The following is a 23,935-nucleotide window of genomic DNA, read 5'->3' on the forward strand; positions in this document are numbered from 1 at the left end:
GCTAATAAGTACCTATGAACATAGTACAGTTGTGTAAGTAAGCAGCTAATAAATACCTATAAACATAGTACAGTTGTGTAAGCAGCTAATTAATACCTATGAACATAGTACAGTTGTGTAAGTAAGCAGCTAATACATTTGTATGAACATAGTGCAGTTGTGTAAGTAACCAGCTAATAAGTACCTATGAACATAGTACAGTTGTGTAAGTGGCTAATAAGTACCTATGAACATAGTACAGTTGTATAAGTAAGCAGCTAATAAATTTGTATGAACATAGTACAGTTGTGTAAGTGGCTAATAAGTACCTATGAACATAGTACAGTTGCATAAGTAACCAGCTAATAAATACCTATGAACATAGTACAGTTGTGTAAGTAAGCAGCTAATACATTTGTAGGAACATAGTGCAGTTGTGTAAGTAACCAGCTAATAAGTACCTATGAACATAGTACAGTTGTGTAAGTGGCTAATAAGTACATATGAACATAGTACAGTTGCATAAGTAACCAGCTAATAAATACCTATGAACATAGTACAGTTGTGTAAGTAAGCAGCTAATAAGTACCTGTGAACATAGTACAGTTGTGTAAGTGGCTAATAAGTACCTATGAACATAGTACAGTTGTGTAAGTAAGCAGCTAATAAATTTGTATGAACATAGCACAGTTGTGTAAGTAACCAGCTAATAAATACCTATGAACATAGTACTGTTGTGTAAACAGCTAATAAATACCTATAAACATAGTACAGTTGTGTAAGTGGCTAATAAGCACCTATCAACATAGTATAGTTGTGTAAGTGGCTAATAAGTACCTATGAACATATTACAGTTTTGTAAGTAAGCAGGTAAAAATACCTATAAACATAGTACAGTTGTGTAAGCAGCTAATTAATACCTATGAACAAAGAACAGTTGTGTAAGTAAGCAGCTAAAACATTTGTATGAACATAGTGCAGTTGTGTAAGTAACCAGCTAATAAGTACCTATGAACATAGTACAGTTGTGAAAGTGGCTAATAAGTACCTATGAACATAGTACAGTTGTATAAGTAAGCAGCTAATAAATTTGTATGAACATAGTACAGTTGTGTAAGTAACCAGCTAATAAATACCTATGAACATAGTACAGTTGTATAAGTAAGCAGCTAATACATTTGTATGAACATAGTACAGTTGTGTAAGTTACCAGCTAATAAATACCTATAAACATAGTACAGTTGTGTACATAGTGCAGTTGTGTAAGTGGCTAATAAGTACATATGGACATAGTACAGTTGTGTAAGTAAGCAGCTAATACATTTGTATGAACATAGTGCAGTTGTGTAAGTAACCAGCTAATAAATACCTATGAACATAGTACAGTTTTGTAAGCAGCTAATAAATACCTATGAACATAGTACAGTTGTGTAAGTAAGCAGCTAACAAATACCTATGAACATAGTACAGTTGTGTAAGTGGCTAATAAGTACCTATGAAGACAGTACAGTTGCATAAGTAAGCAGCTAATAAATTTGTATGATCATAGTACAGTTGTGTAAGTGGCTAATAAGTACCTATGAACATAGTACAGTTGTGTAAGCAGCTAATAAATACCTATGAACATACTACAGTTGTGTAAGTAACCAGCTAATAAATACCTATGAACATAGTACAGTTGTGTAAGCAGCTAATAAAGACATATAAACATAGTACAGTTATGTAAGTAAGCAGCTAATAAGTACCTATGAACAAAGTAAAGTTGTGTAAGTGGCTAATAAGTACCTATGAACATAGTGCAGTTGCATAAGTAAGCAGCTAATAAATTTGAGTGAACATAGTACAGTTGTGCAAGTGGCTAATAAGTACCTATGAACATAGTACAGTTGCATAAGTAAGCAGCTAATAAATACCTATGAACATAGTACAGTTGTGTAAGTGGCTAATAATTACCTATGAACATAGTACAGTTGTGTAAGTAACCAGCTAATAAATAACTATGGACATAGTACAGTTGTGTAAGCAGCTAATAAATACCTATAAACATGTAAGTGGTTAATAAGTACCTATGAACATAGTACAGTTGTGTAAGTAAGCAGCTAATAAATACCTATGAACATTGTACAGTTGTATACCTATGAACATAGTACAGTTGTGTAAGTAAGCAGCTAATAAGTACCTATGAACATAGTACAGTTGTGTAAGTGGCTAATAAGTACCTATGAACATAGTACAGTTGTGTAAGTAAGCAGCTAATAAATTTGTATGAACATAGCACAGTTGTGTAAGTCACCAGCTAATAAATACCTATGAACATAGTGCAGTTGTGTAAGCAGCTAATAAATACCTATAAACATAGTACAGTTGTGTAAGTGGCTAATAAGCACCTATCAACATAGTATAGTTGTGTAAGTGGCTAATAAGTACCTATGAACATAGTACAGTTGTGTAAGTAAGCAGCTAATAAATACCTATAAACATAGTACAGTTGTGTAAGCAGCTAATTAATACCTATGAACATAGTACAGTTGTGTAAGTAAGCAGCTAATACATTTGTATGAACATAGTGCAGTTGTGTAAGTAACCAGCTAATAAGTACCTATGAACATAGTACAGTTGTGTAAGTAAGCAGCTAATAAATTTGTATGAACATAGTACAGTTGTGTAAGTTACCAGCTAATAAATACCTATGAACATAGTACAGTTGTGTAAGCAGCTAATAAATACCTATGAACATAGTACAGCTGTGTAAGTGGCTAATAAGTACCTATGAACATAGTACAGTTGTGTAAGTGGCTAATAAGTACCTATGAACATAGTACAGTTGTGTAAGTAAACAGCTAATACATTTGTATGAACATAGTGCAGTTGTGTAAGTAACCAGCTAATAAATATCTATGAACATAGTACAGTTGTGTCAGTGGCTAATAAGTACCTATGAAGATAGTACAGTTGCATAAGTAAGCAGCTAATAAATTTGTATGAACATAGTACAGTTGTGTAAGTTGTATAAGTAAAATAATAAATAAATATAAGTTGTGTAAGTGGCTAATAAGTACCTATGAACATAGTACAGTTGTATAAGTAAGCAGCTAATAAATTTGTATGAACATAGTACAGTTGTGTAAGTAAGCAGCTAATAAATTTGTATGAACATAGTACAGTTGTGTAAGTGGCTAATAAATACCTATGAACATAGTACAGTTGTGTAAGTAACCAGCTAATAAATACCTATGAACATAGTACAGTTGTGTAAGTAAGCAGCTAATAAATTTGAATGAACATAGTACAGTTGTGTAAGTTACCAGTTAATAAATACCTATAAACATAGTACAGTTGTGTAACTAACCAGCTAATAAATACCTATGAACATAGTACAGTTGTGTAAGCAGCTAATAAATACCTATGAACATAGTACAGTTGTGTAAGTAAGCAGCTAATAAGTACCTATGAACATAGTACAGTTGTGTAAGTGGCTAATAAGTACCTATGAACATAGTACAGTTGTGTAAGTAAGCAGCTAATAAATTTGTATGAACATAGTACAGTTGTGTAAGTGGCTAATAAGTACCTATGAACATAGTACAGTTGCATAAGTAAGCAGCTAATAAATTTGTATGAACATAGTACAGTTGTGTTATGAACATAGTACAGTTGTGTAAGTAACCAGCTAATAAATACCTATGAACATAGTACAGTTGTGTAAGTAAGCAGCTAATAAGTACCTATGAACATAGTACAGTTGTGTAAGTGGCTAATAAGTACCTATGAACATAGTACAGTTGTGTAAGTAAGCAGCTAATAAATTTGTATGAACATAGCACAGTTGTGTAAGTGGCTAATATGTACCTATGAACATAGTACAGTTCTGTAAGTTACTAAACAATAGATTTTTGAGTACATGACTGTTGCAATGCTAACATCCTCCCTCCATCCCCCAATTTTTACTTTGATGTTTTTCATTGCTCAGGGTGGGGCCAATTTACTTTTGGCCCATTGATCCTGACATGGCATAAGTTGATATAATTTGACGTATCAGACTCTGACATATTTTTGGCTGCACTCTCCCTTTTTTAAAACAAGAGACTTTGTGACATCCGCTGTCCATGCGTCCTACGAATACCAGTACCCCCTTGTGCTTCAGTGAACATACAATGCACAAGGAAGGTACTCAAAAGCTTTAGTGTACTGTGCAGACATCCAACATCCTTGGCAGGCTATATCTCATATGGCTTTATGCTACTGCAAGAGTGGTCGGATCAAATATCTACCGATAGGGTACATTTACGTTGCCAACTGTATTTTCTTTTAAGGCTTATAATTCAGTTATTCATTTGATATTGTCTCTTAATTTAGCATTCTCTATTTCATTTTCTGAAAAAAAATTAACTTGATTATTATGGCAGCAAGCAATACATGGCAATAGAATTATGATTTTAAATAAATTTCCAATTTAATTTGTTTATTCATTACAGTATGTGACCTGATCTTCTGTTACCATTTTTTTGTCAAGACCCTGGTCACAGGTAAAATGGCAAATATGAGAATTTTATTGACAGACTATTGTGCCAAATTAAACAACTTTTCTGAAAGGATGAGATAACTGGAATATCCAGAAAAAAAATGGAGGTAGGTGGAGGTTATGCAAAACTTCGCAGAGATGGTGACCTGCAATTAGGACTGAACTCCAATCTGTAAAGCAAAACTTTTATCATCAAGCCACTCTGCTGCCTACATTGCATTTAATCATTTAAGTAAATTTAAACAAATGGTCTTTGTTACACACTGAAACAAATGGTATGCATTCAGTTAAACTGTGAAATAAATGAAAATATTAGCTAAGCATTTAGTAAATAGAATACATTTTATCAGAACTGACTTTGATCTGTCATACTTCAGAATGTTAAGAAGGCACTTTCAGTTCTTTTTTAAAGTCAAGGCTAATAACAAATCTTATCTAGCTAATAGTGTGCTGTGTACATCTATCAATGACAGCCTTATGCAAGTTATGTTATGAATGAATAGTTTATGAAAATCTTAATGTGAGGAACAGGTGCATAACTGCAGGGGTAGAATGATACTTAAAAGATCATTATAAATAAATACATTCTTTATTAAATTCATAGTGTAATATGAATTCTTCCTTTCTAGGTTATTCTATATTCTACTTTACTGCAGTAACAATTCAGATTTTTATCTCACATTTTGTGTGCTCTGTACAGGTGATGAGAGAAACAGAAGAGAATGAAGACACAGCGTCCCCAGTGGAAGCATGATACGGCGCAGCGGTATTGTTGTTGTTGAATCGCTCTCTCTGATGGCTCTATGGGGTTGTTGAATCGCTCTCTCTGATGGCTCTATGGGACTGGATAGTACTAAGTCTCCATTTCTGGGTTCTCACTGTCGCTGCTGCTGCAGTTAGTGATCAGCATGCCATCAGCCCCTTCAACTGGCTTCTCTCAGATAAGGGACCCTTCCATCGCTCGCAGGAATACATTGATTTTGTGGAGAGAGGCCGGCAGGGATTTACAACCAGATACAAGATTTACAGGTATGAGGAAGTGAGAAAGCAATTACAGAGATATCATCTTGAAAACTGCATTTAATTGACTGTTGTTTCTAGTGAATGTATCCCTTCAGGCAAGATGATTTTTTTACGACAAAATTCTAAGCATGTTTTAAAACATGCATTACCTGAGACTTTATTTATGCAGCACACAATTGCATTTATTAAACCTGTCTTGTACAGCATTTATTAAACCTGTCTTGTACAGCTGCGACTCTGCAGCTTAATGTGTCTTAGATGAGAACTGCTGCAGGCAGCAAAGCTAAGTAACATATTTATGCACTTACTTCTTTTTTATCCTGAGGGATCATTTCTGGAGTCTTATCCAAAATATAAACAGCAAAAGCAGCTTATTTTATATTTATGTCTGCATATGTTAAAGCCAGACACCAGATGTGTACACACACTAGCCACAGGAGTGCTATTTTGCTTATTAAGAGTTTAAATAAAAATAAAATAATTCTCAATTTACTGTATCCTGCTGATGATTTTCTTCAACAGAGCTTAATTACAGATATTCCATTTCAGATTTTATTTGTTCCGTTAATTGAAGCGATGCTATGAACACATTTCGATCCTTCACGTATTGCATATTTATGGCTCATATATTCAGTATAATGTTATCATCCATGGTTTATGACATCGTACACACTTGCTGAGAAGAAAAAAAAAAGAAAAGCAGCTCAGCTGTATATGTTTACTGCTCAAAACTTTTTTTTTTTCATCGAAAGCACCTTGAATGTTGTAACATATACTTTCCAGTGACAATTGTTCCTTACCTGTAGAAAATGAATAGGAAGAAGCATGCAATTCAGGTACATTTCTAGTTTTCAGGTACATAATTACTTGAAATGCAAGAAATGCAAGTTATATAATTATCAGCACTTTATTGTAATGAAAATGTTTGACTTGAAAGATGTACAAGCAATGTCCTTTGCTTCCTTTAGTTAAATAAAAAGCTATTTCAGTGCACATCACCAAACAGACTACATTTTACATTAGTATCTTTTTCCAGTAACTGTGAAAATGGATGGGTTTGCATGTGGTAGAAATATAAATCCCTTACACTGTTTTTTTTTCACCTTTCATTTAGTTAACAGTGTACTCTGTTTTCCTGGTTGCTATTTTTGCTTTTCCAGCATCTTATACGGCAGACAGTTTATAAAAGCTTTACTAGCTACCATGGTATTTTAAAACGTTCCCCCCCCCAAAAAAAACAAAAAAAAATCCATATCTTAGGCTTGTCCAGTGGTTTGTCTCCTTAGCTGTATATTTCAGATTGAATAATATATGTGCATTGTTATGTGGGGGTTGTCTTTAAAAGAATATACATTTTAAAATTATGGATATTGATTACAAGCAGTGGTACCAGATGTCAAGCAAGGACTTATTTTCTCCTTTTCAGGGACATAAAATGCTGATCAATAAAATCCAGACAGCAGTGCAATATTTACTTGACAGAACCAGTGAGACATTATGCATTCATTATCCATAGCCTACTACACAGATCTTGAAAACCAAGACAAAACACCAATTTATTGCAAAATTAAATGCAGAATTAGCATCCAAACTCTCTAGTTCTTCACCAGAATGAGTCTGAAATCTTTCTGTATTTATGCAGTAGATTAGTGTTTTTATATTACAGCAAAAGTCTGCATAGTTGCTTGTTTGTATTTATCTTTCCAAAGAGTCACTGATCTGAGCAGTTGAGCCAACTATACTTTTTCATTATTATTATTATTATTATTATTATTATTATTATTATTATTATTATTATATTAGTTTTCTAAATAAATAGTGGTATGTATGGTTTTATGGGCTATTAGAACTTTTCTCCTACTGCTGAAAAACAGAAAATGTCTTCATTCCAATGATTAACTAGGAAATGACACACTATTATAGATAATTTGAGAGTGAGGTATAACTTCAAAAGAATTAGAGTAAGCCTGTTGAGGAACCACAGGAAATAATGTCTGACTCCATGCACAGCCTTAGCGGTCAAAAAAGAGTTAAGTGCCCATGTCCATTGAAGAACGTGCAGTATGGCAATCTTGTTATTAACATGCATTTGTCTCATTTCAATTCCAAGGAAAACATGATAAGCATAATTGTTTTAACTAGTGAGGTAAATATATCCTGTAGAGAGTTACAAGGATAAAGATGGCTACCCATAAAGAGAATTAGTGCATTAGTATTAAAGAGGAATGGTTTAATATTGGATGCAGATCAAAGGGTTTATGCCAGAATTTCCAAACTGTAAAAAGGACTAGCACATACAGACAAAGCCAACAGTTTCCAAAAACAAAAGTAAGTCAGTGCAGCTAGGAATGCAGATTAGCGACCTCTTTCCCTTAATATTATGCTAGTTTGAGGTCTGCTCAGGTCTGCTTTTAGGGTTGAGGGTCATTAGTCTAATTCAAGCTAAGATCCCAGATGTAAGCATTGCAGTTGTTTGCTTTACCACAGGGCTTGAATGTTGGGCAGATAATTTAGCTTGAGCACCAAAATGGTTTACTATAATACTCAAATATTTGATGAGGGATTTACTTTGTCAGGATCAGAAATCTATAGTTGTATGAAGTAAGATGATAGTAAAAAGATAACAGGGGGACTGGAATTCTATACTTATTTGCTTAGCAGCTATTCAGTTCTTAATGTATGCACCTTCACCAGCCTCACCATCTTCTTTCTCAGAGCAGAGCCTGTGGTCCTTTCACCCCTGACTCCCTTTTTGCAGGAGCTCTGCCACAATGCCCAGCTCTGTAACATTTTCACATATATTATTGTCATTGTGCCAGAGCCCGTGATCACTTCATCTACCCCTGACTCTGGTATTGATGGAGCTTTGCTATAAAGCCCAACTCCCATACATTTTCCCAGACTATACTGTCATTGTACAATAGCCTGTGATCGTTTCATCTACTCCTGACTCTGATAGTGTAGGAAATTTCCCACAAGGCCCAAGTCTTGAACACTTTCAGTGAAAAATGTGTCATTGTGCAATAGATGCACTAGCCTGTGATCACTTCATCTACTCCTCACTCTAGTACTGTAGGAGTTCTGCCACAAAGTCTAACTCTCAAACATTTTCACTGATAATATTTTCATCATACAATTGCCTGTGATCACTTCATCCACTACTAACTCCAATATTGCAGGAGTTCTCTAAGTAAAACTCACACACAACAAACTATAAAAAAAAAAAACAACCAGAACTCACTAAGTAAAACTAGCACATAAGAAGCATCCACCCATGACTTTGATATTGCAGAAGCTCTGTTACAAGGCCCAGCTCTTGAACATTTGCATTGACAATATTGCCATTGTGCAATGTGAGCAAGTTTAGCATAAACAGGCTTCCTGTGCATTAACTCTGACTAGTCAAACACATGCTGCCATGTGCTGGAAACTGACTGTGACATTTTCCTAAAAGCAGTAGTCCTTGCATTCTAAGGACCACTTAGTAAGTAGACCACTGTCCTCTCTTTTGACCAGTTTGTTACACTGTATATGCCAGTTACTTTATCTCCCCAGTTTGCTGGTTTGTGTACTCAGTAAATTAAAGAAAACATGTTCTCCTTTGTGCTGCCTTGTTAATTGTTCTGTATCAACTATAAACTGATTGTTCTCTGTGATAACTGACCAGAGGGTGGGAAGCCAGTTATAGTCAGCATTGATATACTTAGCTTCACTTCATTCTCACAACCTACCCCCAATTCCTACCCACCCTGTCTTGCTCTACTAGTATACTTCTCACATGCATATTTCACCTGTGACACCCATTCCCTAACCCTCCCAAAGCAACTTTACTACTCTCATACCACAACCCTTGTTTCTATTTTCCTATTTCCCAACTTCCATTTAACATTTAGCATAATTTCAAACAACCTTTCTCCCTTCCATACTGCTTTGCACCATATCATTTTATGCTCAGACTCCTCCCCAACAGTACACATTCAATGGGTAAACTTCTACTTTACTCAAATAAACCCTCACTACTTCCTAGCTTAATTACATCCTCATACTCACTTATTTCCAACCCCTCTATTTCTTGCATTTCTGAAACATAAGTGAAAATACCAGGACAACTTAACTCTCTTCCTTCATAGAAAATATTTAATTCCTGCCTGGGTCTACTTCACATGACTGAAATTTCATTTGACTGACTTTCATTTGACTGAGACCATAATACCTGACCTGCTTGTGATAAAACGAATTACTGTAACTTATAGTGCTGATTGTCAGAATACTGATAGTTATGTAGAATGTAGTATTGTAGTGTTTCCAAATGTGGGTATGTTTGTTTACATTTTTATGGGAAGTATCGCAAGTATGGTGGATGTTTTGTGCATTCCCAGCAGTAGTGGCATTGCGTAGGGTACTATAAGGCAAGTAAAATGTATATTCCCCTTTCCCCACTGTAGTACAATCCTGGAGTTACTCTATATAGTTAGGGGGTGTGTGGGGTGCTTTATATTGTCCAGTATTGTAAGTAGTTTTAAAGTTCTGGAAAGAGTTAGTCATTAGTGTTGTAAGTGTGCATGTCTATGGTTTACAAGTTAGTATTTTGAAATTTAGCATTGTAAGGTTTCAGTATTATGAGTTTCATTCAAATGAGTTTTCAGTATTTTGAAAATTAGGTGTTTTGGTCTCGGTCAAATGAAAGTCAGTCAAACAAAATTTCAGTCATGTTAAGTAGACCCTCCTACCTCCCTTCAACCAGCTTTCAGACTTCACCATTGCTAAATATCCTCCAGCTCAGCAATTTCTTGTTTCTTTCCTAATTTCTAATTCCCCACTACCTGCATCAATAAAATACAAATTGCTTTACTAATCATGCTACTCTCAAAACAGTTGTGCAGGAAGCTTTAACAGCCACTGAAACATGGCTGTGTAACTAACAACTTATGCTCAACCCCACCCCCCAAATAAAAGACTTATTTTTTCACTAAATTTCTGTCTCCTGGAAAAAAATAAAATAAATCCTCTCTCTTAATAATACAACCATAAAAGTCACTTTTCATAGCAAATCTTTATGGATTATAGTGCAGGATGATAATTTAAATTTGATCTGTATATACAAAATTGATAAAAAAATCACCAAAAACTAGGGATGCTTTATAGAAACAAAACATTTCTCATCAACAAAACTAAAGCTGCACTTGCCTCTTACCCTTTCTACTTTATTGCACCACCATCCTCACTAACCTCCAGCATCACAGAAATCAAAACTTGAACAACGCTACAACAAGGTGGCTAAATTTGCAGCAAATACCACATTCAGGACCCACCACTCTATTGCACTAAAAAAACCTATGTTGTTATAACTAAGCCACTAATTCACATATGCACAGCTGCGTACCAGTTATAAAGTTACCTACATCCATCTGCTTGTCCAATGCTAAATAACATTCTGCACAACTACCTTCTCAATCCATCATTATGATGCTGTAACCAAAAACCCCTGTCTGTCCAAAAACCTATGAAATCTGCTGGATATGGTCTGTACTCATACCATATCAATAAAGCCTGGAACTCCTTACCTATATCCATCAGTTCTATAACCACTCTGGTCCTCTGAAACCATTTTAAAAGGCTTCCTAGCCAAAATGTGGCTCGATTCTTGCTCAACCCACAGGATAAACTGTATCCCTAAATGTAAACAAGTACCTATTCATACCTTACACCCCCTTACTCTCTCTTTCACTCATTTCCTTACTTCAATCTATTTCTCTCCCAAGTCTCTTTGTAAATATGCCATAACCCTGCTTTTTTTAACTCAATTCAAATTGCAGCTGTTGCTTGTATTATTCTAACGTACATTTAATTAATTAATTTATTTATTTATATTTCTTTACCAGGAAAGTCCGACTGGACACAGGTCCATTTTCAGCAGAGGCCCAAGGAGAAAAGCTCCACAGAGTGTATATGAAATACATTTCAATACAATAATAAAGGTGATGACCTACAGTAAGTGAGAAATTAGTAAAAAATTGAGATAATAATTAAAAAGTTAGACTATAAAAACAATTCAATGTTAATGCAGTAATAATAGGCTAGATTACTAACTTAAGCATAGTAAACTTGAATTATTAACATTGCGTTCAGCTTTAAAGAGGTAAAAGTTGAATAATCCATGTAGGGAATGCGGGAACGAGAGCCGGAGGCAAAAATGCCTTTAAATATTAAATTATTGTTATATACATTGTATCTAATCTTAACCAATATTTTCACATTATGTCTAATTCAGTATAATTATTTAAACTGTAGATTTATTTGTATTATTTTTGTAGATCATAAAATGATTGTTTTTAAAATGTTTTTGTAACACTGTGGAGGTTTTCTCCCTGGCCACCAGTGAAAATGGGCAGCTACCCAGTTGGACTTTCCCTGTAATCAAGTGTCAATCAATCAATTAATCAATCAATCAATCAAATCAATCAATCACTATATAAATAGAAATAAATGACACTTTATGATGGATGCATATATGACAAGATGGAAAGAACTATTGTAGAAGAAGATGCATTGTCTAGAATATCTATGCTATTACCACTGTCCTCCTATATGCAATACTAATATCTCTTCTCCTACATAATTTTACATTGTACTTTTGGCGACCCCTAACTGGGAAAAGCCGAAAGATACAACGACAACTTTTTAACTATAGTCTTCATTATATTTTTCGAGCATGTTTTAGACCCTCCTGTACTTATATGTAACAACATTAAAATTCTTTACAACAATGTTTTCCTTTCTACAGCATAAATCCATTTATGTCCTGAAAGAATTTAGAGCTACAGGAACTGTTTAGACTTATACATGCTGCTGCAAATACTTTATCTACCTGTCTTGTAATTATGTTTGTTGTTTTTGTTTTTTTTGTTTTTTTTTCTGAGAAATATCATTGCTGCTTTTCTGAGAACCAGCTGAAATTCACTTGTTAATATAAATGCACTACAGTGGAGTTTTTCTCCCAAGACCTCTACTGAAAATGAACTCTGCCCAGTCAGATTTTCCTGGTCAGCAAAGACGAATAAATAAATCTGTGTGAAACTTGAAAGGATGGAAAAGGTTATCGATTTTAGAACATTTATTGTAAGCAAAGCTAAAGTTATAGTTATGAGTTTTTGCCAAAAGTAGGGACAAGGAGGGTTGTTAAACAATATAGGAGTAATATACTGGAATCACCTGATAGAGAGAGGAGAAAACAACATTATTATAGCAGCAAGCATAGGAATGTTTTAGGGTCCTCCATGGGGTGCATAAAAAGTGCTTACCAATGGAATAATGGGTTAGACTAATGTCATGGATAGCACTGTAAGAAGTAGAGACATACTTGAATGTAATAAAGAGGATAATAAAAGTATGAAAAGGAGGAACAGATGTTAAGAGACCGATTTGTAAGACATTTAGTGTGATAAAAGTATTGAAGGACATGGCAGAACAAGGGATGATTTGAACTTCAAAAGGCTGATTATTAAGAAAATGACTTTTCATAGGTGGATCCAGATATTTACAAGATGAGTTATGCAACAAATATGAAGAGATTTAAAATGTTGACATAGCGCTTCTTTCACAGATATCTTTATATGAGTTATGCAACAAATATGAGGGGATTTAAAATGTTGACATAGCGCTTCTTTCACAGATATCTTTATATGCCAGATGGATGAGCTACATTATTTCCATCACTGGATGGGATTTGCTGGAGATGTAATGAGAGTAGGAGACCTAATGAAACTGAAAACTAAAATGTTGAGGTGAATGGAACTGGATTCAAAATGAAAACAACATCAAAATCCATGTAAGTGCAGTCTAAAAAACATGTTTTAATGTTTGTAACCCTTTCTTCTGAAGACACCTCATGTTAGAATTATTTTTAGAGTTTAAAGTGCTTATGAACATTGGTCGGCCACGGTGGTGCAGTGGTTAGCATTGTCGCCTCACAGCAAGAGGTTCTCCAGTTCAATCCTCAGCTGGGGTGCCTTCTGTGCGGAGTCTGCATGTCCTCCCTGTGGTTGCGTGGGTTTCCTCCAGGTGCTCCGGTTTCCTCCCACATCCCAAAGACATGCTGTAGGTGGATTGGACACTCGAAATTGGCCCTAGGCATGAGTACATGCATGTGTGTGCATTCTGTGGAAGGTTGGGCACCAGGCTGGCAACTCGACGCTGTAAAACTCTACTGCCAATCATGAGCGGACAGGTGATCCGCTATGGCGATCCATAACCGGGAAAAAGCAGAAAGAAGAAGAAAGTGCTTATCAACATTGGCAGTATTTTGAATACATTTCATTGGTCTTTTATCATTTGTAGTTAGAAGTTAAAATCAGACGTTCTGATATTGATTAGTAAGACAGTAAAGAAAACGCTTAAGCTAATAGTGAGGATTTTGGATAAATGGCCATCCAGATTTGAGCAGCTTAACTGTGCAGTTGTTGTGGCTGAATATATTGCTTGCAAAAAATAATAATGTCAATGGAAAACAGATCACGTTTCATAAGTAAAAAATCTCTTAATCTAATTAGTATCTCAAGCAGACAGAGGAAAGGCTAATAGGAAACAATCATGTGCAGAAACATAAACGTAAGTGGAATCCATGGTATTACTGGTTGGTGATAAGGGTGATTCTAGATGTGGAACTAACTCGATACGTTACGTATGCTGGTAGTACTGCATTTTGGCTCTTCCTTCTTCTTGTCTGGTTCCCTTTTCTGGTTAGGAGCATTTGGTGATAAGGATGTAAAATGACGTAGGTTATTTATTTATATTTGTTTACCAGAAAAGTCTGACAGGGCAAAACCCATCCCCAAAAGAGGGACAGTAAGAAAAGCTCCAGAGAATAAACAATACAATAAAATAAAAAAATATTCATGGAATTAAAGTTCATGAATGGGCACTGTATATACTTAATATAATTAGGATTTTAACAACACCATGTAACTTCAATAATGTCAAGCAATGTTTTCACCAAACACTCATAATCTGACATCAGAATGGCAGAAAAGAGAAGAAACAATTTACATCAACCTAGAATGTCTAGAGTGTTGAAACTTGTAGATATGGAAGAGATAGTAGATATATGGAACGGAGACACTGGACAAAAACGGTGAAAGTAGGTGGAGAGGGGAATAGTGAAGTAGTTGAAAAGCAGAAAGAGCTATTATGTACAGAAATAATAGGATGTGAGGTAGATAAATAAAATAAATATTTGAAATGCAGATAGGGAGTTGTTATAGTAAAGATACTGAAATAAAATCATCATGAGAGACAGATGTAGTGAGTCTAACATGGATTAGAAATAATGAAAAATACATTCTGTAAAGCATGAAGGAATCGGTAGTAGTTAAACAGGAAGCAACATGGTATCAATGTTTAAGACTTACTTGGATGTTGTGCATGAACATAACCTGGATTCCAGTAAGAACTGTTTTATGGGGGATTTGCAAGATTTTAGATTATCTATTTGTTTTACGTATGGAGAGATGGCACTCTGCAGTCTGGAGATATAGTGGCTTACAGTGAGTCACCTGCTATGCAGTTGAATTTGGTGGTGACAAAGTCTAATGTTTTGTATGTTAGTAGAACTAGTATTAGTAGAAGGAGACTTATATTCCGGGATGTAGAGAAGGTTATGAGTTATGACTAAGTGAGCACGCTCCATGCAATTGATTGTTTTTGAAAGCCAAGCAATGATGGGATTTGTAAAGTTGATTTACTGGAACCTTACTGACATCCATGCAGCATAATTTGAGTTTATTTATGTATGCATTTATGTTTTAACATATTTCTTTCTTATTTATTTATTTAATTATTTTATGAGTAAGTTGCAGGTTTGTAAGTATGGCGGAAGCATAAGGAACAGAAGGGAGAAGATAGGCTGCTGCAATATTCGTTTCTTGCTGATCCTGTAAGATAAGCTTCAGCTCTGTATAAGGTGCTTAGCATTTGTGTTTTTTTACTACAGTCTGTATACCGTGCTGAAATTTAGTTTGCAATCTGTTATAAGCCCAAAAACCTTTGTTTGAGAGACCATTTATGTTTGCTGATGTAATCCTAAACTGAGCTTTTTGTTGTGAGAGGCATTTTGGTTGAATAACATCCCTCACTCTTTAAGGGTTTAGTAGCAGTTTGGAGTTATTTAGTTATGTTTCAATAGATGATTACTGGATTAGTGTGTGTTAGTTCAAGATTGTGTGAAGACCATCTGTAAATATGTTAAATCATAGTAGATCTAAAGCAGATCCTTGAAGAATGCCTACAGATGGGGGAAACTGGAGGAGACATTGTCTTGCCATTTTAGAGACTGCTGTCTATTTGTGAGAAAACTGTCTGTGAAACTGAGATGGCAGAGACAGCAAGCTGAGACGGCTGTATAAATGGTAGTACTATTGAATACTGAAGTTACAGTTTGGATAAAGTGTCTTCTGAATTGGTTGACAATGCTATCAAATTGGTTTGAAGAAGAAGATGATTGTATGCTACATATTGTGGTTACTGTCATCTCATCATTTGTAAATATGTTATTAAGGTTACTCGTTTTGGAGGAAAATAAACAACAATCCAGGAAGGATAGACTCTACAAAGACATTAAGAACCAAACCACCTATCTCCCTGTAAAATAAGTTAGGTTAAGAATGTAGACTAAGGACCACAAAAATGGAAAATAGACCAGTGTTTCTGTTAATAAAATGAGACTTCATCAGATTAACCATGACTAAAACCTGACTCTCTTTAAAAGACATTGAAATTACATGATGCCGGTCACATGACACAAGTAAACTATTATAAAAGATTCTGAAAACAACAAAATTAATTTCACAACAAAAATACTAGTAAACATTATAGTTTAGCAGCACACAATCTAAGGACATAATTGAATGTGATATTTTCATTAAAACCACATTTCTGAGTTGCATTGAGCCTCAGTTGACATAGTAACTCATAGTACTCAATCACATTTTCCCGTCTTCCTACCATGGAGAGTTTACTTTTTTCCAACGTGCACACATACACGTGTATATATATATATATATATATATATATATATATATATATATATATATATATATATATATTTATATCCATTTTTAAGTTTTTACATATCTGTGCATTAGTGCTATCTTTGATTTTAATGCAGGAATCATGTTGGTAAATACTTTGTCATAGCTGGCACTCAGTTCCAAGATAGGGGTTACAGGACACACAACTTGCAATATATACCACTATTTTAATTGCCAAATTAAAATGCCCATTACAATTGATTTTTCTAAGGTAGGCTGGTACTGAAATGTTACATGCATCACTAATGAATTTACATTGCCTATGTGACCCAAATTTGGACATTAGATATTAATACTGTTATTGCTATCTATGGCGGCCTATCCCAAACATTTAAACAGCATCATCTATTAAAAGTGCATCTCCAGGGAACTGATTTACCCTAGAAGGAACACCTAGAGTTACATAGAGTGTTCTTCAGTTGACTTGTAGGATCCGTGAAGAACATGAGGTATTCTAATCCAGATCTTTTTTCTTCTTCTAATAACTCACTCTATTTCTTACATAAGCAGTTGTTAACTGGGTGGGATAGGCTACTGGGTTTCTATATTTTTAGGTATATTTATCCTAGGTTTTACTCTACAACTAAGAATCTAACATCTGCCTTCTACAGTCCTCATGCTTATTGTCTTTATGACTTTAATATGATTTTTTCTACAAACTTAAACCTGATGTTTTGTCATGTACTGTTATTTAATTGTTAATTGCTATGTTGATCAAATTGTTAATTGCTATGTAAAGCCAATGTAACTACTGTCTGTATATTTTAACTGTGGAGCTTTTCTCCCCGGGCCTCCACTGAAAATGGACCTACGTCCAGTCGGACACTCCCAGTCAACAAATGTGAATAAATAAATGTATAGTCTGTTGTGGAAGCTTCAAGAAATCCACACTTTCACAAATTAATCTGTTAAAGAAAATGTTAAATTAGAAAAACTAGACTAACTCTTCTCCACTATCCCACATTTTGATGTTGAATTTCATCACTTACCTTTGACCTATATAATTAAAATTCAAACAAGCAAAACAGAGGGCTATTTTTTTATTACTCATCACATAAACTCCTGTATTAGTAATGAACATCCTAACAAATGTAGGTTCACTATGAGCTATAATAATAACACTTCTAAAATAAAAAATATTGTACTGAGATACTGGTAAATTTTATTGGGAATACCAGAACTATGTACAACAGTCACTGAGCAACCATCCTTCAGTGGGTTCCCTTCAGAATCTCGAACTACTGAAATCCTGAATTTCAGTAGCCCAAGACCAGGAAGGTGAAAGTGCAGAATACCGAAACCCCAGAAGCGCGAAATTCAAATTTCCGAAGTTCAGAGATTTTGAATTAGCAGTTCTGGTGTTGTGGTGTGTGAGCGGATGGTTGGAGATGTAGGTAATATTTGTGTTTTACGGGTTTTGGGTAGGGGCTTTAGTGTGTCTCCATGTTTTTTGTTAGTATGATGTGTGTGTGCGAGGGGAATGTAGCTTGTGTAGTGATGTTTTAGTGTGTTTGTCTGTGTAGTGTGACCTTGGAGTTAGTATATTTAAGTAGGGAGGGTGTTGGGGGGGTGGGTGCAGCAACAAAATTCCTAGCCTCCATGTCTGGCTTCACCATAACCAGTGTGATATTCTTTCTGTCTCAGAAACCTGGCTCAAACTCCATAATAAAAGACAATGAACTTATACCATCCAACTACTGTATAATAAGGGGAGATAGAACACCCCAAAAAGGAGGAGGAGTCCCTCTCCTTTACTCATCCTCTCTATTGGTAGCCCCGTATATCAAACCTATTCCAAAATTTGGCAATGCAGAACAGATTCCAGCCCTACTCCATTTAAATAAACATAAAGTTATATGTATACTTTCACTTTACATCCCCCCTGGAGATAATATTTCAACCCTATTACTAATGAAACTATAATCTTGGGGGATGTTAATATACACTGGGCCACAATTCAATCCCCAACAACTCACTCAACATAAAGTTCCACAACTTCACCCAACTAATTAACACAACAACTAGGGCTTCCAAAAACTTCCTCACTGGGAGTATCATAGACTGGAATTTAGTTTCCCATCCTCACTATATCTCTGATAGTGGCACTCTTCCTGACCCACTAGGTGACCATTTCCCCACTTTTGCCCACCATCTCCCCTCTTCCCTACAACTAACTCACCACCCGAAGCCTAAAAAACTTTAATTCTAGCACTTTCTGTGATGCATTCAAAAGAATCAGCTGGAACCCACTAAAGACCCTGCCCTTAGATAACGCTGTCACCTACTTTAATTCAACTTTCCTAAACCAGCTCAATTCCTGTGCCCCTCTGATAACAAAATGCATAAGAAGTAATCCTGTACCATGGTTAATCAAAAATACCTTACTTATTATGCGACTTCGGGATAAAGCCTGGAAGGGCTATCACGCAAACAAAAACATCACCACCCTCAATGTATATAAAACATTACGTAACAATGTAAAAAAAAATATTATCTCAGACCACAAAGCCTATTTCTCTACACTCCAAGCAAATAATAAGACAAACCCCCCAAAATTTTGTAATGGAATCTCCTCTCTCCTTCACTGTGGTAAAAAAGAAAACCCCTGCCCAGACCCAAATGCCACCAACTTGGATTTAGCCATCCAATTTAACTCATTCTTTATAGATTCCATAAAGAAACTAGCATCATCCTTCACTAGCATTTCAGCCCCCCACCCCCACCTCCACTCACCCCTCCCTGTCCCAACATGCTCCACTATCAATACCCTTCCTTCTCCATTAACCCTATATCCATAGCTATCATAAAGAAACTTCTCCTAAATATAAAACCTGGTTCCAATGCCCCTGATGAGATACCCTCCTACTTCCTAAACGTAGCCACAGAAGCCATTGCCCTTCCTATCTGCATCCTAATAAATCGGTCTATCTCAGAATGTCATGTTTCCCAGCTATGGGAAAAGGCCTTTATTATTCCACTCCATAAAGGGGGCAGCAACAATGATATTCCAAACTTTTTCCCAATAGCCATCTTATCCCCCATCTCTAAGATTCTCGAAAAATGCATCCATCTATCTCATAAATAACCAACTTCTCACTCCCACACAACATGGTTTCAGACCCAGCCACAGTACTACAACAGCTCTCCTCTCCTTCCTAGAAACAGTCAACAAAGCCTGTGACTCTGGCCATATTGTCTACACCCTCCTCCTAGACCTAAGGCATTCAACACCATCTATCATAACCTTCTTCTCACTAAGCTCGACAAACTAAATCTATCCCACTCCTCTATCAACCGCTTCACCAGTTATCTTACAAATAGACAACAATCAGTCAAATGGAAAAAAGCCATCTCTCCTTTCCTAAACACTTCCACTGGTGTCCCACACGGTTCTATTTTAGGCCTCCTCCTATTCAATATATTCATAAATAACTTCTATCAAGCTATCGCTAAAGCAAGCCTTATTCAGTATGCCGATGACTCTACCATAATCTGCTCCTCGCCCTCTATCACTGCTTTATCTAAACTAACCCAAGACACCTTCTCTTCCACTGAACAATGTATACTTCACAACCATCTAATATACTCAACACAAAACCAAACTAATGATATTTGCCCCACACAAAACTACCACCCTAGATAAAAATTCATTCTGAATCACCAGCCAAAACAATACCCCTCTCGAAATAGTCTCAAATTCTAAACTACTAGGTGTACTTATTGACAATCAACTAAAGTCTGATAACCACCTACAAGTAAACATTAAAAAAACACATAAGAAAATTGGTATGCTCTACCGCCACTACTGTTACATCTCTCCCTCCACCAGGATCACCGTAGCAAACACATACCTCATTCCATCCCTCCTATATGGTGCCTCTATCCTTACTAACTTGTAATCTCCCTTCAAGACAAAACTCTCCTCTTGCTATAACAAGATATCAAAATTTGCAATAGGGCACAGTGCCACTTCCCATCACTGTAATGCCCTACATCAACTAAAGTGGCTTGAGCTGCCCAATTACCTAACCTATATTGAACTTATCCAAGCACACAAACTCATTTTCAACCCCTCACTCTGTCCCTCCCTTGCCTCCACCTTCAAAATGCATCAGTCAGATAGACTTCTTAGATCAAATTCCCAAAATCTAATTGAGGTACATAAACCTGTCCGTCCACCAGGCAAACATCTATTGTCCTTCTCTGTAGCTCGACACTGGAACACTCTCTCTCTCTCCTCTAATCCGTACCACAAACAGCCTCTCCATGTTCAAAACCTTGCTTCACTCACATCTAACTTCAGAATGGGAATGTTTTTGCTCCCATCCCATTTAATCTTCCTATAATATACCTTCCTTTCTAGCAACTGATAAATCTTACAATACCCTCCTATAGTTCCATCCTCTAAAGAATTGTATGACTTAGTATACATATAAATCTGCAGAAATTACTAGCTAGTAATTTAAACTACAATAATTACAAAAAAAAAATTGTTGGCATTGTACTAATATGATCTTTTTACTTTGTCAGACATATTTAATGTGTACTTTGCATATCTTATGTTTGCAAACTGCTATTCCAATTCCTATTGTAATCTGTAATTCCTACGTGTAATTTGTATTTCTCTGGAGCTTTTCTCCCCAGGACTCAATTAAAAACAGGCTCCTTGAGGCACAATGGACCATCCTGGCAAACAAACTACAAATAAATGGGTCTATATTAAATATTTGAATGCTTAAACATACTAATCAGTAAAGATCGAACTTTAGTGATCGAACGCTTAAATGTTCAAATATTTAAAAAAATTAAAAAAAAAAATGTAAAGTGTTTAAGAAGGGGGGCAAGCCCTCTGCACCCCCCCCCCACAGCCTCCCTGCTACTTAAATATACCAACTCCGAGATCGCACTTTCGTGTGCTACAGCGTGGAAATGGAAAATTTCCCATTCCCTACACTGTAGTGCGATCTCGGAGTTGCTATATTTAAGTAGTGCAGGGTGTGGAGGGTGCAGCCCCCCATGTGGGCGGTGCTTGGGGGCTTGCCCCCTGCTTACACCCTTTAGTTTTTCTTTTTTTTGTTTTAATTTTTTTTTTTTTTTTTTTTTTAAATATTAGAACATTTAAGTGTTCGATCACTAAAGTTTGATCTTTAGTGATTCGAACGTTTAAGCGTTCGAATATTTAATATAGACCCAAATAAATAAATAAATTTAACTGGTTTCTACAGTGCCTGACTTTTCTCCACACTAATACTGATTATTTACGTTGTTTTCAGTTCTAATGCTAGCCATGAAGGCCTTCTTAACAAGATGATCTGGAAAACACACTGGACTGTTATTAAAGGAAAAAAAACTAAATTGCAAATCAGCCATTCATTAAGGCATGGCCAATACAACTTATTGGCAAGTACACTCTCTCCTCCATGCATGTTCCACTACATACCCCTTTAGTACCAAGAGACTGTGACTAAAATAACAGAGGGAGGGTCCTCAGGTCAAAGACCAATCACAATAATAAATCACACTGTCCATATTAAATACCACATAAAATTAGGTTCTATTTTATGTATTACAGATATATACAATCAATGTAATTTACTTTTTTTTTTCAAAATAAATGATAACATGCATTTTAACAAACTAAATCAATACCTCAGTGTCATAAAAATTCATTTTTATTATTTAGCTACATACCTTGAAGCAATACAGTCAGCGCTCAACCTAGCAAACCTTTCAGTTACAATGCAGAATGAAAACAATCACAACATAATGCTCACAAAAGCACTGAATATTAACAGCTATGGAAAAAAGCAGTCTGGGCGGCCACGGTGGTGCAGTGGTTAGCATTGCCGCCTCACAGCAAGAGGTTCTCCGGTTCGATCGTCGGCTGGGGTGCCTTCTGTGCGGAGTCTGCATGTCCTCCCTGTGGTCGCGTGGGTTTCCTCCGGGTGCTCCGGTTTCCTCCCACATCCCAAAGACATGCTGCAGGTGGATTGGACACTCTAAATTGGCCCTAGGTGTGTGTGTGAGTGTGCCTTCTGTGGAAGGTTGGGCGCCGGGCTGGCAACTCGACACCGTAAAACTCCACTGCCATTCAATGTGCGGACAGGTGATCCGCTGTGGCGACCCCTAACCGGGATAAAGCCGAAAGAAGAAGAAGAAGAAGAAGATGGAAAAAAGCAGTCTAAAAACAATCGACTGCAAAACACTTTATACAATGTTCTTGTTCACCTTTTACTTGCTTTAGTTATCAAAAAGATCTAATATCTTCAAAATAATTGACCTGAAGGAATGAGTATTAGACTTTGCTATAGGATATGCAGCTCCACATTTTGAGCTTTCAGTGATTTTATTCAAGTATATTTTGCCAAATCATATAGGCTGCAGACGCATTTCCATCCCTTGCATGCACACAACACACCCATTGTACATTATTATGTCTAGATCATAGACTGATATCTTTACATTTTGCTGGAACTATATTTACAGTTAAGAGTGAATTTGGTTGCTTTATGTGATTTGTGGTTTGAATAATTCAGTGACGCTTACAGATCTCCACAAAATTGTGATTTCAGCTTTTTATGTAGCAGCTATAGGATAGTAGAACAATTCCACTTATCGGCATGCATTAAGGGTATAATTTATATGAAGAAAAAAACGATTGAATATTTTTTCTTTTTTTTTTTTTGAAACATTTGTGAAGGCATAACTTCTCAGGTATATATAATCCCTAAGCAAGACTTTTGGTCACATTCCTAATCCATTACAAGTAATGATTTCTATGACTTTGGCAACTGTTGTTTTTGCTGTATAAGGAGTAATTTCCCCCTGGGATTGAACTGGCATAGCCCATAGTATGTTGTTGCAAGTATTGTGTTTATTTTAGCAAGATATCTCCTTTACTAGTAATCTGTTAAGATGTCATGTGACTGCTTGTGATTGTAGGATTTTAACCTTCAAATCTGTGCATGGCTGTTCTTTTCATTTGTCCGCCTTTAGCTGCCAACAGCAAGAATAATTGCATTGTTGCAGTTTCTTGCATACTAGACTGAACTCAATGCATCATTTGTATTTACTGAATCAATTAGTATCTGTAGTTTACTACCAAGCCACTTTTCAGTCTTTGTCAAAACTTTGTCAGTTTTCAGTTTTCTTGTCACTTACTTCTAACACACAGACAAATGTCATTGTTTATCCTGCTTTTTATTCTCCATTTATTTAGTTGAGGTTTTAGATACCGATGCCTATACTAACAAGTGAGGTGCAAATTATCACACACATGGGCAGAAATATACACATAAACACAGACGTACATGTAATCACACTGAAA

At 35.8% G+C, this 23,935-nt stretch overlaps 1 protein-coding gene across 1 annotated transcript in view; it reads left to right on the forward strand.

Annotated features, from left to right (window-relative positions):
- The window catches only part of LOC122813203 (BMP/retinoic acid-inducible neural-specific protein 3), a 1,411,290-nt gene that overhangs the window by 375,309 nt on the left and 1,012,046 nt on the right, over window positions 1-23,935 (forward strand). Inside the window, exon 2 of the mRNA XM_044085383.1 lies at window positions 5,202-5,530. Coding sequence (XP_043941318.1) covers window positions 5,331-5,530 — 200 coding nt within the window. The 5' untranslated portion in view covers window positions 5,202-5,330. The remainder of the gene's footprint in view (window positions 1-5,201; window positions 5,531-23,935) is intronic.

Source organism: Protopterus annectens, chromosome 10.part0, assembly GCF_019279795.1.
Source record: "Protopterus annectens isolate FY-2018-M chromosome 10.part0, PAN1.0, whole genome shotgun sequence".
NCBI lineage: Eukaryota > Metazoa > Chordata > Ceratodontiformes > Protopteridae > Protopterus > Protopterus annectens.